The sequence below is a fragment of the Aegilops tauschii genome, chromosome 7 (assembly GCF_002575655.3).
Source record: "Aegilops tauschii subsp. strangulata cultivar AL8/78 chromosome 7, Aet v6.0, whole genome shotgun sequence".
NCBI lineage: Eukaryota > Viridiplantae > Streptophyta > Magnoliopsida > Poales > Poaceae > Aegilops > Aegilops tauschii.
The window spans coordinates 492,299,459-492,316,545 of record NC_053041.3 but is presented as its reverse complement, the minus strand read 5'-3'; the positions used below and the strand labels follow the sequence as shown (position 1 = coordinate 492,316,545).

Sequence of the window (17,087 nt, the reverse complement as noted above, 5' to 3'; positions counted from 1 at the left end):
TATTCTCACGGATGAACTCGATGAGCGCGCTTTCCTATTTTGGATCTAGATTGGCACTGATGCTAAACTGCTGAGATGAATCACCTGGAACGAAGTCAACAAGTTTAGTCTCATCAGCCGACTTAAATTTCATTGCCGGCTCATGCTCCGTAGTCGGCTTTTTCAGAGAGGTCATATCTGTTGGATCAACATTGTCCTTGTAAAATTTTAACTCCTCTGTTGCACAAACAGATTCTGCATAAGCTGCATCGCCTTCCTCACACTCCAAGGCCACCTTTCGGCTGCCATGAACCGTAATGGTCCCATTGAGACCCGGCATCTTGAGCTGTAAATACACGTAACACGGCCGTGCCATGAACTTGGCGTAAGCCGGCCGCCCAAATATGGCATGATACGGGCTTCTTATCTTGACCACCTCAAAGGTCAATTTTTCCACCCTGTAGTTGTGCTCGTCTCCAAAGGCCACTTCCAACTCGATCTTGCCGACTGGATAAGCCGACTTACCAGGTACTACACCATGGAAAATAGTGTTTGACTGGCTGAGGTTCTTATCAATCAACCCCATACGACGGAAAGTCTCATAATAGAGGATGTTGATGTTGCTGCCTCCATCCATGAGTACCTTAGTGAACTTATATCCTCCCACCTGAGGAGCCACCACCAAGGCCAAGTGACCCGGATTATCCACCCGGGGAGGGTGATCCTCCCTACTCCACACTATAGGCTACTCAGACCATTGTAAATAGCGTGGAACCGCCGGCTCAACAGCATTCACAGCCCTCTTATGAAGCTTCTGATCTCGCTTACACAGACTGGTGGTAAATACATGATACTGTCCACCGCTAAGCTGCTTTGGATTGGTCTGATAACCCCCCTGCTGTTGTTGATGACCCTGGCCAGACTGCTGATTAAAGCCCCCTTGACCGTTCTGAGGATTAGAATTTGAGCCGCCGCCCGGCCATGAAAGCCGTCGGCGCCTGAGCCACCGCCCAGGCCATTGTTGCCGTTAAAGGCGTTGGAATTCTTAAAGGCCTTCATGATTGCACAATCCTTCCATAGATGAGTAGCTGGCTTCTCTCTAGAGCCATGCCTTGGACAGGGCTCATTGAACAGCTGCTCCAGCGTCGGGCCTGACCCGCCGGCTCGGGGAGGGGGCCTCCCCTTGCGTCTCTGGCTATTACCCTGTGAACTGGTGTTGGCCACGAACTCTAGGCTGCCGTCGGCCTTACGCTTGCCACCTCCTTGGTTCCCCGGGTTATGCTGAGCACCCTTGCCATTGCCGTTCTTCTTTCCCTTCCCTGTCCTTTCATCATCTGAAGCGGGGTCCTTGGTACTATCAGAATCGGCGTACTTGACGAGAGCCGCCATCAGCGTACCCATATCATTGCAGTCGCGCTTAAGCCGCCCGAGTTTCATCTTCAGGGGCAGAAAACGACAATTTTGCTCCAACATTAAGACTGCAGAGCCGGCATCCATCTTATCCGATGAATGTATGATCTCTTTGACCCGGCGAACCCAATGTGTCGTAGACTCACCCTCCTGTTGTTTACAGTTAGTCAAATCCACTATTGACATAGACTGCCTATAAGTGTCTTTGAAGTTTTGTATGAACCGGGCCTTCAGCTCAGCCCAAGATCCGATGGAATTCGGCGGTAGCCCTTTCAACCAAGTGCGGGCAGTCCCATCTAGCATCATGGTGAAGTACTTGGCCATCGCCGCTTCACTGACCTCCAGCAGTTCCATGGCCATCTCGAACTTTCGATCCAGGCTCCGGGTTGTAAGTCAGCCGTGTAATTAGGCACCTTCCTAGGGCCTTTGAAGTCCTTGGGTAGACGTTCATTGCGGACAGCTGGCACTAGACAAGGGACACCTCCAGTCCTCGTAGGGATACCCACGTCGACGGAAGTTGTCGGATAAGCCGGGGGAGTCTGGTAAGCCGTCAACTGAGGCACCTGCTCCGCCTCGTGCCGTGCTCTGTCTTGGTCTGCTGCGTGAAAGGCTCCATTATGAGCCGGGCCATGGCCAGGGGGCGGGTCATGGCGTCGGGCATTACTTGAGCCGGTCGCTGAGACCATGTGTCTTCTATAAATCGGGCTCCGGCCTGGACGAGGGGTCGAGTGGATCCTGTCCCGGCTGTAAGAGTACGCCTCTTGCTGCGCCAGCGCTGTCTGAAGGAGTTCTCTGACCCGGCGGGTTCCAATAGCTGTTGGAGAGTCGCCGTCAATTGGGAGGGCTGCCAGCCATGCTGCTGCGGCGACCATGTTCTCCAGCGGGTTAGCATAATGACCCGGTGGTATTGGCACATACTGAGGCGGGGCAGGGTTCACTCGGGGAGGCCCCATCACTTGTGGCTGAACAGGGGTCCCAGACCCGGGCACTATGATCCCTGGCGGGTTACTAGACCCTGCACCTGGCGTATTGAAGAGGTTTCGAGGATCGTAGACCGGAGGGAGTCGAGATTGGGCTTTTTGATGCCTCCTTCTCATGACCTCATTGGACGCGTTCTGATCCATCGTGAGCCGGAAGGACTGCGCCTGAATCAACTGAGTTTGGGCGTCGAGAGCCGCCCTCTCCGCAGCCATCCTGATCCCTTCCGCTGCCAGATCCTCCTTGGCTTTCACTAGATCTAATTTTAACTATGCCACCTCCGCGTCATGCTGAGCTTGATCCGCCGGGTCAACCGCGGCGGTTAACAGGGCCGTCATCTTGTCCGTGAGATCCATCAGCACCTGAGTCGGCGAGGGCACCGGGTTTCCCGCCCCAGCAGCAGGGTTCTAAACAGGCTGCGCACCAGCCATGAAGATTCCAACCCGGCTCGGCGGCTCAAACGGGTCCGGAATACTGTCACCATCGGAACAACCCATGAGCCTGCCATCTTGAAGTTGATACAACGAGTTTGACTCATCTGTGGACGACTCGCCGTCAGAGCCGGCGGCCGTCTCATCACCAGATCCAGATCCATCAGAGAGCCCTCCGTGGATACATCCCACAAAAGCATGCTTCAAAGCAGGCAGGGCCCGGGCGGGTCGTGCGCGCTGAGCCGTCTCGATGAGATCGGCGCAGAGATCCGGCTCAGGGCCCGGCTCACCAATCTTGCCAATGAAAACATGAATTCCGCCGAAGGGGACCCGGTATCCGTACTCAATTGAGCCGGCGTCGGGGCCCCAGTTTGCATCGTCGATGTAGAGCTTGCCGCGTCGACTCTTGGTCATCCGGCCCACAGCGTATCCCTTGAGCCCTTCGAAGCTGCCCTTCAAGAACTCAAATCCACCGTGCGCGTGCCCCACGGTGGGCACCAACTGTCGTGGAATTGTCACGGCAGATGTCCTCAAGCTAGGACTTAGTCGTGGAGCCATCGCCGCTAGGAAGCTTGAAGGGGTTAGACGGGACAAGGAACACGAGGGTTTATACTGGTTCGGCCCCTTACGGTGAAGGTAAAAGCCTACGTCCAGTTGAGGTGGTATTGATTAGGGTTTCGATGACCAGGGAGCTTAACTGCTGTGTCTGGCTCTCGACGAGATCTTTCTTCCCCCTAAACCGCTGCCGGGTCGTCCCTTTATATAGAGAGGCTGACGCCCAGCAGCTCTGAGAGTCCCGGCCGGCTCATAAGAGTGCCCGGCTCGGACTCTCAACTATTCTTGCCTTACACTACAAGTTCTACCATAATGACGGTTGTAACTACGGGCCTCAAGCCATCTCCGGGTCTTAAGCCCATCTTTGGCCCACCGTCTTCAAGCTTGGCGCCGGGCTTCAGGTGATGACCCTTATGTGTAACCCGGCCCCACCGGGCGGGTGACTCTAAGGTTTATATCCTCAACAGAAGCCGAGGCGGCCGGGATACTCGCCGGAGAACTTGCCGGAGAGGACGGAGGACACCGGGGTCGGCGGGGACGGCGGTGGCCGGAGACGATGCGGGCGGCGGCGCGGGCACGGGCGCCGGAGTTGGCACGGGCGTCGAGGAAGAGGAGGCGGCGGCGGACGGCGACCGGCGGGAGTGGAGGAGGCAGCGGCGGACGGCGGCGGAGCGCGGGGGCGGCGCGGCGAGGCGCTGGAGGCGGAGCGGCGCTGGAGGAGCGGGACGTGGGCGGAGGAGACGGGCTCGGGGGGGCCCGACTCGGGCCAGGCGGGCCGCGGTCGGCGGCGGGCGCACCTGCCACGTGGCGGCGTCCGATTGGCGCGGGCGCAGCGGCGGGAGCGTCCGGTGGCGCCGGACGTGTCCGGTGGCGGCGGAGGGCGATTTTGCTAGGGTTTCATCCGGGATTTTGGACGGGGAGGGTGTTTATATAGGCATAGGGAGCTAGGAGAGTCCAAATGAGGCACGGTTTTCGCCCACATGATCGTGATCGAACGACCGAGAGCATGGAGGTGACTTAGATGGGTTATTGGGCTGATTGGAGGGGGGTTTTGCTGCAACACACAAAAGGGCTTTGCGGTTACCCGGTTAACCGTTGGAGTATCAAACGACCTCCAAATGGAACGAAACTTGAGAGGTGGTCTACCGGTGGTATACCAAGGCCACTTGGCAAACCTCGGTCCATTCCGAGAACGTTTAACACCCGCTCACGAAAAGAAACAAGAGGGGTGCGCCGGTGCATGTGGGAGTGTCGGATTACAAAACGGACAACGGGGAAATGCTCGGACGCATGAGACGAACACGTATGCAAATGAGATGCACATGATGACATGATATGAAATGCATGACATGAACAAAAATGCAAAACGAAAATGAAACCCAACCACGGAGGGAATATCATAACACATAGCCGAAAATGGCAAGAGTTGGAGATACAAATATGGAAAGTTACATCCGGGGTGTTACAGTGTGTTGGGGACACAAGAGACTCTTTGTTATTTGGTTGCAGGTTTGTTTGAGAGAGACCATCTTCATCCTATGCCTCCCACAAATTGATAAACCTTAGGTCATCCACTTGAGGGAAATTTGCTACTGTCCTACAAAACTCTGCGCTTGGAGGCCCAACACGAGTCTACAAGAAGAAGGTTGCATAGTAGACATCACTCCTCTCTCTTTTCCCTCAAGAACTAGTAAGAATCATTGGAGGGATTAAGAGATAGCAAGCTCGAAGAAGGTCAACAATGGGGGAAGAACACGAGCTCAAAGGATAGAGTCCAATGGGGAAGAAGACCCCCTTTTATAGGTCCCCACGAATCTGCCTGTTATGTGTAGAAAACTGTATGACCAATACAACTGTACAAAGCAGAGGAAAAACCTACCTGTAGGAAAAGAAATAAGCGGTACAACCGCCTGAGGAACCGGTAGTACCGGTTAAACTGAAACTAACCGGGACAACCGGCCCACAACCGCCCCAGAACCGCTCCACAACAGAACCTAGTCCGATGGTACAGCGGTACAGGGCCGGTACAACCATCGGACCAACTCTGGAGCGGTACAACAGCCCCAAACACCGTTGTACCGGTCAACCGGTGTAAGAAGTCGTACAGCCGGTCTGTAAGTGCATATAGTGCCTCCCCTAGTTGGTTTTGGAGTATTGACGACAAACGTGGTTGAGGGACTAATGTGTTTGTGAGAATTGCAGGATAACACAGGTAGAAGTCCCTCATTGATTCGGTTTACCTACCAGAGATGACCCCTAAAAATGTATGAAGATATTGAATACAATGGTGGTTCGTGAAGACATTCACGTTGAAGATAATGGCGTGTGAAGACATTCACTTGAAGACTATAGAGTATGAAGACGTAGTTTCTTTCGTAGTTTCATTTTATTCTGTCTTGAGCCATAGGAACCACCGAACTGTTAAGTGGGGTCCAAGTGAACAAAGTCAGAGAAACTGATGTGATGCTCAACCCAAATCCTATGTCTTCGAGTGAAGACAATGAGAATAAATCTTATTCAGAGTTGGATGAGTCAGCTTTGCTTGTAGCCCGAGTCAAGCTGTCGGGTGTGTTTGAAATCCTACCGTTGGACACGTGTCGGTTCCTTAGTGACCCAGGGTCATTTTGAACATATCAGGTCGGGTTGCCTCCTAGCTATAAATAGCCCACCCCCTACACCATAAATTGGGGGCTGCTCAGAGTTAGTGCACGGCTTTTGTCGTTTGAGAGCAACCCACCTCCAAAGCCTTTGAGAGAGAACCCTTGCGAGGACAACGCCCAAAACACCCAGAGCCAAAGAGTGTTAGGCATCACTGAAGTCTTTCTGTCCGCGTGATCTGAAGACTTGTTACACTTGAGGACTGTGAATCCTCCAGCCGGTTAGGCATCGCGTTTTGAGCATCCAAGAGCCATTGTGGATTGCCAGTGAAAGAAGTTTGTGAAGGTTTGAAAGTCTACCTTGAAGACTTACCAGAGTGATTGGGCGAGGACTAAGTGTCCTTGGCTCAAGGGGAATAAGGTGAAGACGTGGTCTTCTGAGTTCAATCTCAGCCTCCCTAACCAGACGTACAGTTGTCACAGCAACTCGAACTGGTCTATCAAATCCTTGTCTTCGTCAAGCTACTGGTTCTATCACTTCACCCTTACTTATTGTTTAGCTTCATGAAGTCATTGCTTGGTTGCCCTGTTTGACTTCACTGTGTGAAGACATTCTCTCTGATTGCATTATTGGCTGCATATTATCTTCCTATTCTGATCCACTCTACCTAGCTGCTATTTGTCTTTGTGTTTACTCAGTATTGTTTCTTAGACTATGGCTTGGCTAGTGTAGTTTGTCTTCCACTGCATACTGTGAAGGTTGCATTTGATTGTTTGTCTTTGAAGACATTGCCTATCTTGAAGACTTTCATAAAAATCGCCTATTCACCCCCTCTAGTCGATAACTAGCACTTTCACGGTCTATGAAAAACAGTAAGATCAAAACAACCATAACTTTCGCATACGAGCTCCGAAATGAGCAAACACAAGCTTGTTGGATAGAGGACGACAAGAGCCATCCAAAACCGACTGGCTAAATTAACAACAAGCAATGGAGAATAAATGCCACTGGGATATGGAAGATGACCTTCCCAAGTCATATCCGGCAAAATCTCCAACACCGAAAACACAAATATGATGCATACAAAATCCGTTTTCGATGAGCTTGAGCTTATCACGATGAAGACCAAAAGCTCCTAAACTCACAAAGTGAAAAGCCAAACAAGAACCAAGAAATATGATGATGCCAAGAATGCAATGGTTTGAGCTCTCACCGAACGATACGATCGAGCTACTCACTCGAGAGCCCCCCCTTGGTAGTACGACTAAAGACCCTATAACCCAGTCTCCAACTACCACCATGGGACCGGCAAAATAGAAAACACTATCAAGGTCAAACCTTTTCCTTGCGCATAGTCCACTTGAGCTAGATGATGACGATCTTGTCCTCCTCAAGATGGACCACCTTTCTTGATTGCGCCTGCTCGATGAAGACTAGTAGATTGCTCCCCTATACTCCACTATGGGTGAGCCTCTCTTTGGCACATCCTCACATGTCCATTATCACCATAATGGACGGCAAGCTTCAAACATGTGATCTCTTCGTGATGCTTCACTTGAACTTGCACATCGCAACCTTGATGACGATCACCACTTGATGTCATCTTCCATGGGTTTTATTAGATCTTCCTCTTGACGCAAGCCCATGGAAACACACCTAACCCCACATAGAACTCTCACGTAGAACATGGGTTAGTACACAAAGCGTAATGGACAATGCTTACCATACCATGGGATCACTTGATCCCACTCGATACATCTTCTACGCTTTGTGTGTTGATCAAATCACTCTCTATACTTAGTCTTGATCAACCTGAATATTTCCAACTCTCTTCATTAGGATGATGTCTTGAAGGTAAACATGAATTTTCACACAGCCTTCTTCTTCAAGACATGCTAGCAATAAGCTCAACTCTCACATGACCAATCTTTGGATAATTCCTTGAAAAGCACCTTGGCCAACACATAAACTCCTTGAAACCAACAAATGGACTTCAAGAAAAGCCTATGGACAAATCCTACGAATATAACTCAAGCAACCATTAGTCCATAGAGAATGCCATCAATTACCAAAACCACACATGGGGCACTACATGTTCTTTCAATGGGCTTCCTAAAATGCCTGGGGTCTTCATGAGTAAGCAAGTTGGATGCACACCCACTTAGTTTTTATAGTGAGCTTTCATACACTTATAGCTCTGGTGCATTCGTTGCATGGAAATCCCTACTCCTCGCATTGATATCGATTGTTGGGTCTCTCTATTGCCTATCAATATGTCGAGTTGATGTGAGACTTTCTTTCTTTTTGACTTCCCTTATATATCTCTACCACCGCATTCTATTCCACACATTATGTTCATGGCTCACGCTCATGTATTGAGAGTGAAGTTGAAAATGCTGAAGTGCGTGAAAAAGTATGATACACTTACTTGGTTCGGCACCAGGGTACTCTTGATTTGATATATCTATGCAGGGAAGAACGAGTGTGTCATGCTTACCACAACTAAGTGCATAGAGGTTGTTTCCTTTAGCTCCATTATTACAAAAGGCAATGATGAATTACATGCATGTTTTGTATTATTGTTTCAATATCAAATTGATAGACTATTGCCTTGAATCACTCGTATCTTAATATTCATGCCATGATTAGATTATATGATCAAGATTATGTTAGGTAGCATTCCACATCAAAATTTATTTATTTTATCATTTACCTACTCGAGGACGAGTAGGAATTAAGCTTGGGTATGCTGATACGTCTCTGTCATATCTAATTTTTTTTTTGTTTCATGCCAATATTCTACACCTTTCACATACTTTGGCAATAATTTATATGATTTTCTTGGACTAATATATTGATCCGGTGCCTAGTGTTAGTTCCTATTTGTTGCATGTTTTTTGTTCCGCAAAAAATCCATATCAAACGAAGTCCAAACGCGATAAAATTTTACGGAGATTTTTTTTGAAATATACATGATTTTTAGGAAAGAATCAACGCAAGACAATGGTCGAGGGAGTCACAAGCTCAGACGGCGCCCCCCAACCCTAGGGCGCGCCGGGCAGGCTCGTGGCTCTCCCTTAAGTCGGTTGGGCCCTTCTTTCGCCGTAAGAAAGATGATTTCTGGATAAAAATCGTGTTAAAATTTCAGCCCAATCGGAGTTACGGATCTCCGGGAATATAAGAAACGGTGGGGCCAGAAAACACGAACCTCGGAGGGCTCCTGCGCTCCAGGAGCCATGGCGTCCAAGGACCAGAGGGGAAACCCTCCTACCTTCTAGGAGGGAGGCCAAGCAAGAAGAAGAAGGATGGGGGCTCTCTCCCCGTGGCGCTGGAACGTCGCTGGGGGAACCGTCATGTGACGGCGATCTACACCAACAACTTCATCATCTTCATCAACACCTCCATCACCTTCCCTCATCTATATTCAGCGATCCACTCTCCCGCAACCCGTTGTACCCCCTACTTGAACATGGTGCTTTATGCTTCATATTATTCAATGATGTGTTGCCATCTTATGATGTTTGAGTAGATTTTTGTTATCCTCTAGGTAATTATTGAATTGCTATGATTGGTTTAAATTGCTTGTGGTTATGTTGCTGGCATTTGGTGCTCATCATATGAGCGCACACATGGATCACACTGGTTGTATGTTGATAGGACTATGCATTGGAGGCAAGAGTGACGAAAACTTCGTCTTACCATAGAAATTGATTCATATGGGATTGAAGGGGACCAATATATCTTAATGCTATGGTTGGGTTTTACCTTAATGAAATTTAATAGTTGCGGATGCTTGCTAATAGTTTCAATTATAAGTGCATAGAATTTCAAGTAAGGAATGACATGCTAGCAGTGGCCTCCCCCATAGAAGAATTTGCTACCGGTCTAGTAACAAAGCCAATTGCTTAGGGACAATTCTGAAAATCTTATTACCACTTTTCCACGCTCGCTATACTAACTTAATTGTTATTTTATTAAAACAACACCTAACTTTTATTTTCATGTTCTTCATTATCTTGCAAAATTATCCCACTACACCTACAAAATACTTCTAATTTTATTACTTGTTTCTAGGTAAAGCGAATGTTGGTGTGCGTAGAGTTGTATCGGTAGTCGATAGAACTTGAGAGAATATTAATTGTACCTTTAGCTCCTCGTTGGATTCGACATTTTTTATCAAAAAATGCTATAAACGATCACCTATACTTGTGGGCTATCACACACACATACACACCCCCTTGCACCCCCAAAGATAAGATAACGGGGCCATAGCTCCCCCTAATAAGATAGATAATGGGGTCATGGCTTCCCCGTAAGATAGATAGTGGGGTTGTCTTCTCCGGCGAGATCCGGCGTGAAGGAAGGAAGAAAGAAGATGATTGATGTGAAATAAAAAATCAGGTACCTGAGAAATAGCAAAACTGAAGATTATTAAGGAAACCACCAAGAAGAAAACCCATGCACATTGCTCCCTGTTCCTTTGGGAATTTGAATACAATTATAGCATGTGCTGGGATAGCTTGGGCCACCGCTTTCAGCAAGGCCTCATTACCTCCACGCAAGGAAAACTAAGGAAACAAACAAGAAGAAAACCCATGCACATTGCTCTCGGTTCTTGCCTTCTAGGCGTGTACCCATTAACAAACATGCATTACATGTGACAAAGGATAATTCGGAAGACCTATCTAGCAAAGCACGCCGTGCCCAACTCCCATGGTTCATCTTTTCACAAGGGCGTGAGGGTGATCCTCTTGAGGAGGCAGAAGTAGGCGAGGAGGCGGTACGCGACGGCCATGGCGAGCAGGATCCAGACCTCGCGCATGCCGCCGTCGAGGTCGACGGTGTCGAAGGACGGGGACGACTGCAGCCGCTGGCACCCGGTCCGGCTCCCGCAGTTGTAGGTGAGGTGGCCGTGGTACTGCGCCTTGAGCAGCAGGTTGAAGCCGTAGTGCATGAAGGAGACGTACCTCAGCCACCGTATGAACTTGGGTATGTGCTGCACGTAGTACCCTCCGGTGAGCAGGAACAGCATCAGCACCAGCGACGCCATCACCCCCGCCCTCTTCACGCTCAGGATCGCCGCCCCCAGCAGCTCCCCCGTCCCCTGATGATCACAGATCGAACTCCCATCTCATCGCCGTTCGCCGTCGATGTCACCGCCGGCATGGACAAGAAGAGGAAGAGCAAGTACGTGCGTACCTGGCTGGTGAAGACAATGAGGAGGGTGGCGAGGAGGGTGAGGCAGAAGCAGGGGACGGTGCGGCGGAGGTCGGCCATGAAGTAGAGGATGGCCATGAAGAGGACCGGGTAGACGACGTGCGGCACGGCGTCGCAGAGGGTGCTGCTGGCGTAGTAGGCGCTGAGGCGGTACATGTCGGCCTTGCGCTCCTTGACCAGGTACAGCTTCTCGAAGGGGAACACGTAGACGGAGCCGAAGAGCGACGACGAGGTCCAGAAGATGCAGATGTAGAAGATGAGCCCCACCTGGTCCCTCAGCTGCGCCTCGTTGCCCGTCTGCGACTTCCACCAGAGCAGGCCCAGCAGGAGCGCCACGCCCACGGCCTGCGCCAGCCGCATCTTGTCCAGGTAGTCGGCGGCGCGCTCCCGGAACGTGCGCCGCGACAGCACCACGAACTGCTGGAACCAGTTGATGCTCCGGTCCTTGCGCATCCGGATGGCCAGCCTCAGCTGCTCCCCGGGCCGCCTCGCCGGCTGCTTCGCCTGGCCCTCCCCGCCGTCCCCGGCGTGGTCCCTGTACTTGGCCTGCAGGTACGCCACGACGCGGGACCTGAACTCCTGCGGCGCCGGCGAGCCGTCCCGGAGCAGCCCCGGGACGCTGATGTCCTCGAGGTTGCCCGTGGCGAGGTCCAGCAGGAACTCGGCCGGGTTCATGGGGATCTCCGGCGTGAACCCCAGCGAGGAGAAGTGGTGCATGCAGTCCCTGGCCTTGCCGTGGTAGATGGCGTGGCCCTCGGAGATGAGCAGCAGCTTGTCGAACATGTGGAACATCCGGCTGGACGGCTGGTGGATGGTGGTGATGATGGTCCGCCGCGTCGACTTGGCCAGCCGCTGCAGGATGACGATGAGCTTGCTGGCCGACGTGGAGTCCAGCCCCGACGTGGGCTCGTCCAGCAGCAGCAGCGACGGGTCCACCAGGATCTCGTACCCGATGCTCGTCCGCTTCCTCTCGCCGCCCGACACCCCGCGCACGAACGCGCCGCCGATCTTGGTGTGCCGGCACCGCTCCAGGTTCAGCTCCGCGATGATGGCGTCCACCCGGTCGCGCTTCTGCTGCTTGGACATGCGCGCCGGCAGCCTCAGGAAGGCCGCGAACACCAGCGTCTCCTCCACCGTCAGCTGAGGGAACAGCACGTCGTCCTGCGTCACAAATCCCATCCTGCATTTCGCAACGAACAAAAGTTCCAATCAATCCTCTCGATCTTCTCCATTGTTCTACAAGGAATCGCAAGAACTCTGCACAAATCCTCATGTCTGAAGTTATTATCACCTCCGTTTGAGGCAGGGGCTGTAGGGGGTGTCGTTGTAGGTGATCTGGCCCTTGACGGCGCCGCCCAGCCTGCCTCCGAGTATCTTGAGCAGGGTGGTCTTGCCGCTGCCGGAGGGGCCCATCAGTGCCAGGATCTCGCCGGGGTCGACGCTGCCGCCGATGCCCTTGAGGATGTGCTTGCAGCTGCTGCCGCCATGATCCACCCTCATGTGAGACGCGAAGGCCACCTTTGCAGCCGTCAGGGGGTTCTTGGCACCCAGCTTCACCTTGTACTCCACATTCTCAAACTGCATTTTCCATCCACAGACAAGGTGATTTCTCATGAGCAGAGCCCCGTTACATGTCATAAAAAGAGAATTTGCGCAGAGCGAAAATGTTTCTTCTACTAAACATAATCCACTGCTACTTTATAATTTTGAAAGAAGTGTATGGTGAAAACTGTCCCACAAACAGTAAACATGGCTGATAGACACCTTGAGGAATATAGGAAGAGGGCCGTCCTTGGTCGGCCATAGATGATCCTCCTCCACGCCGGCGTCGCCATTGTCGGGGAGGTGCTCCACGATGGACAGCTCCACCCTCTCCTCGCTGCTGATCTCCATGGCTGGGAGTTAGGTTCAGAGAGAGAAAGCCAGGCACACGGCCGCTCTCTTCTTTTTATTATCAACCAAGTAGAAATCGCATGACAGGAGCGAGCAACTACCAGCAACCAAGAGCGTGCCTACTTTGTTACCGGGTATTTTTACCCTTGTTTGGTGACCCACAATCTTTCCAAGGGCGCACCGTCCCTGGTTCGTTTGGGAGAACCTTCCACTCTAGAAGCCCAGAGGATAACTGATGATGATTACATTATCTAACAAGAAAAATGAATTTTTTTTCAAGGTACGCCAATGGCGTACCTTAGCTTTATAGAAAGAAGAAAATATGTACAAGAGTTATTACATTGCGCTAGATGGTAATCACAAGCCGACCCAACCAGGCCTCCACCCCACTCCTAATACTACTCTACTACTCGGGTATAGGTCGTCCTTCAAATGCTCCTGCCCTAGCCCAAGTCCTCAAGTCGTCGAAGATCAAGTCCACAGTCTCCCATTTATTTTTAATTTAGTTCGATCCGAACACCCTCGCGTTCCTCTGTTTCCAAAGCGTCCAGCAGATGAGCATCACGAATGTGTCAAATCCTTTCCGAGTTTGCTTATGTATGCGCTTTCTAGCTTCCGTCCACCATTGCACCAATTGGGATTCATATGTTGGGCAAAGCTCCACTCTCAATCCCATCCTGGTCATGCATGTGTACCACACTTGTCTTGAGAATACACATTGTTGCAAGATGTGGTCGACCATGTCTTCCTCTTGGTCACAAAAGTAGCATTTAGACGTTTGATCTTGCAAACCGTGTCTAGTCCTTCTATCCGACGTCCACAATCGATATTGCACTGCCAGCTACATGAAGATTTTACACGCAAGTGGCGCCCAACATTTCCAGATTGCTCCGAAAGAGTGAAATCTAACTCCTCCCTCACATAGCATCTTGTATGCTGAAGATGCAGTGTAGACTCCAGTCACATTCCAAGCCCAGATGGGGTTGTCCTCAGTTTGAACATCCAATTAAACCTCCGAAATGATCTCCCAAAATGCGATGAACTGGGTTAGACCTTCCGTGCATAGGTCACCCACCACATCGCTCATCCAAGCATGCATGCACATTGCATCACGTACCAGTCTCCTGTTGACCACCTGCGTACGGACTGTCTTCACTACCAAGGGGGCCAGCTCTGTGATGGTTGCGCCATGGATCCACCGATCTTTCCAAAACAAAATTTTGTCTCCCGCTCCAACCTTCCATTTAACAAGAAGAATGAATTAATGATTACATTTCCACTCTGTGTGCTATTGGATTCCAGAATGACTGATACTTGCGTTTTCGCAGAAACAAAAAACAAAAAACAATGACTGAGTTGTACCAATACATCCACAAATCCAACAAGCCAACTGCTAACACAGGAAGGTCACTCCAGTTTGCTCTATGTGAGATATACACCACACTAGAGCTGTAGTGGAAATTGAGAGTAAGACCACGAAAAATTGGTTCCCACACGAAAACAAGCCGTGCTAGAGATGCATTTCCTCTAATGCCATCAACCCCAATCCTCATTCGGCCAGTCAGTCAACGCGAGGAACTGTCATGGAGTAGGTCGTGCTAGAGATGCATTTCCTCTAATGCCATCAACCACAATCCTCATTCGGCCAGTCAGTCAACGCGAGGAACTGTCATTGAGTAGGGCCAGCCAATCTCATCCATCCTTCCTGGCTTGTCTCCCCTGGATCCTCATGCTTGCTCACTGTAACAACAAGAGTGTAAAACATGGAAATCTTAAGGCCTGCAAACAGCTGTGAAGATTTGCCATGGTTAAGTGTAAAGCACTAGTGTCAAGCAAAACAAGATAAAAACCTGAACAACCTCGTGTCATGAGCTTGCAAAGCAACAAGATCAAAAAAGATTTGTCGTTCCTTCCTTGTCATTAGTCATTACAAGATTTGTCATTCCTTCCTTCGTGTCATGAGTATATAATATTGCGAGTATGGAACATTTTACAAACAACTGAATTCAGATGGTCAGACCCAGCATAAATCCCAGTCTCAGCTATCATAGCATCCACTACTAAGCTAAATGGAATTCAGCACCTTAACAACAATTATGATCTATATATTGCGCCACACTCTACTTTATAATGTGCATGCACGATATAACAAAACAGAGAGCATAGTATATCCTCCAAAATAATACTTAATACATGATGAGGTCCAACACATTACACTCTTTGTGCAAGAAACTATAAAGGCTTCCTCCAAATATTTAGTAGCTCATTGGAACATTTCTCTTGGACAACTGATGACACTTGACCTCCTCCACCAGCTCAAAGTACCTAAAGATGTACACTAGCTAAAAAAAAGAGGTTAGTGGAGCATGTCATGGAGCATAAGTGAGCTGTTTTGCCAAGCCTATTGACTGATGTGCATGCTATGTGTTTCTACTATCATACCTGATGTTAACATGCAAACAAGTTTGCAAGTCAAAGTAAATCCAACCCAGTTCATCAATGTCCCTTCTTTCATACATAGATCCAAACTGTTTTGAAGCGATAGCCTGGCTTTGTTTTTCCTCCAAGCAACTTGAGAGACAAAAATCCGCAATTTTTAACAATATATTTTCGCCTAGAAATATACTTGCATGTCTAGGTCTAACTGAACAATACAACTCTTGCAAAGATAATGTAAACCTCACAAATTCCTTGATCATTCAATAGCGCTTTATCAATATGAATTCATGCATAAGCAAAGCATTCATCTGCCTTCACATCTTTTTGTTTAACTTTTTCATCTTTCTTTCTAAGTCAAACACAATATACAATGACTGTATTTTTTTACTTTTTCAAGTCATGAATATGTATATTGGACAACTTGGTTTTTCCAATACAAATCATTTATTTTAAAATAGCGCTATGAAATAATCAAGGGAATTTGTGAAGGTTTACAATATATTCACAGAGATCGATACTTTTCACTTAGACCTAAAACCTGCAAATATATTGCTAGACGAAAACATGGTGCCAAAAATTACGGATTTTGGTCTGTCAAGATGCTTTGAAGAAAAGCAAAGTCAAGCCAGCTATCACTTCAAAACCATCCGGATCTATGAAAGCTGGTATCAAGCTTTAATAGATGAGCACAGGCTGCAAACATATCTTCTCCTGGTACTGTAAGAAGAACAAAATAAGAAGTGTTAGTTACGAGAGTTACTATCCCAACCCCTAGTTACTCAGAACATAAACAACAAAACTACAGACTCATATGCTCAAATGAAAATATATGTACGTTTCTCCTAAACAAATTTCTTTTTACTTGGATAACGCAGACAAATATTGTCAACGACAGACGCACACAGGTGGGGCATCACAACTTGTAAATCCTACCGTACTTTTTCTACTCGATCTACCGATGCACTTGAAATAATGGGTAAAAACTACTGTAAACTGAGATCTACAACAGTGGAGGCTGAACAATAATAAGCAGCACCAGCAGCTTCTAATCTAAGTCAAGAAGCTACTGGCAACCATGAACTAGCAAGCTGCACGGTTAAACAGCACCAGCAGGAAGACCCAGAATAGTTCATCTGGAGAAATATTTGCAAGGGTAAGAAGAAGATGGGGATTACCTTGGGGGAGCCCTGCTGCCCGGCGGCTTCAGATCTCGTCTGGAGAGGATAGGGTTGAATGAGAGGAGATGCAGGGATTATATAGCACAATCACGGGTTATTTTAATGGGCCACTAACAGGCTCGGTTGTTGTTGGATTGGGCCGATGCAGGGAAAATGAAAACCCTAATTCGGTTGGGCTAGCAGCCTATACGGACGTACATGTCGCAGCGATTCCGCGGCGGGCCGAAACCAGCGGAGCTTTTCTCCACAGCAAACTCCAAAATCCTTAGAGCAACTCCAACAGTTCCACATGTCAAAAAAAAAAAAAACTCCAACAGTTCCAGGGCCTAATCAGAAGAATTGGGAATGGAGCTTCTTTGATTTGGCAGCAAAATTGGTTACCGAATAATGTTTATGACGAGACTGATCG

At 49.2% G+C, this 17,087-nt stretch overlaps 1 protein-coding gene and 1 long non-coding RNA gene across 2 annotated transcripts; both read right to left on the bottom strand.

Annotated features, from left to right (window-relative positions):
* Positions 1-10,559: 10,559 nt before the first annotated feature.
* LOC109752725 (ABC transporter G family member 26) lies at positions 10,560-13,126 on the bottom strand. The gene is made up of 4 exons (XM_020311624.4): positions 12,933-13,126; positions 12,460-12,746; positions 11,151-12,348; positions 10,560-11,055 (listed from the first exon to the last, which is right to left on the bottom strand). The coding sequence occupies exons 1-4, from the start codon at positions 13,059-13,061 to the stop codon at positions 10,678-10,680; spliced, it is 1,992 nt and encodes a 663-aa protein (XP_020167213.1). The 5' UTR covers positions 13,062-13,126; the 3' UTR covers positions 10,560-10,677.
* A 1,824-nt stretch (positions 13,127-14,950) lies between these two features.
* On the bottom strand, positions 14,951-16,743 carry LOC141020602 (uncharacterized). The gene is made up of 3 exons (XR_012189337.1): positions 16,676-16,743; positions 15,504-16,217; positions 14,951-15,403 (listed from the first exon to the last, which is right to left on the bottom strand). It is a non-coding gene; the product is annotated as an uncharacterized lncRNA (long non-coding RNA).
* Between the last annotated feature and the right edge of the window lie 344 nt (positions 16,744-17,087).

Bases quoted from the DNA above. Each gene is read 5' to 3' on its own strand.
- LOC109752725 (XM_020311624.4), bottom strand. From the start codon at position 13,061: ATGGAGATCAGCAGCGAGGAGAGGGTGGAGCTGTCCATCGTGGAGCAC. The intron at 12,747-12,932 runs GTGTCTATCAGC...TGGAAAATGCAG, and splicing joins CTCTTCCTATATTCCTCAAG to TTTGAGAATGTGGAGTACAA. The intron at 12,349-12,459 runs GTGATAATAACT...TGCGAAATGCAG, and splicing joins AGCCCCTGCCTCAAACGGAG to GATGGGATTTGTGACGCAGG.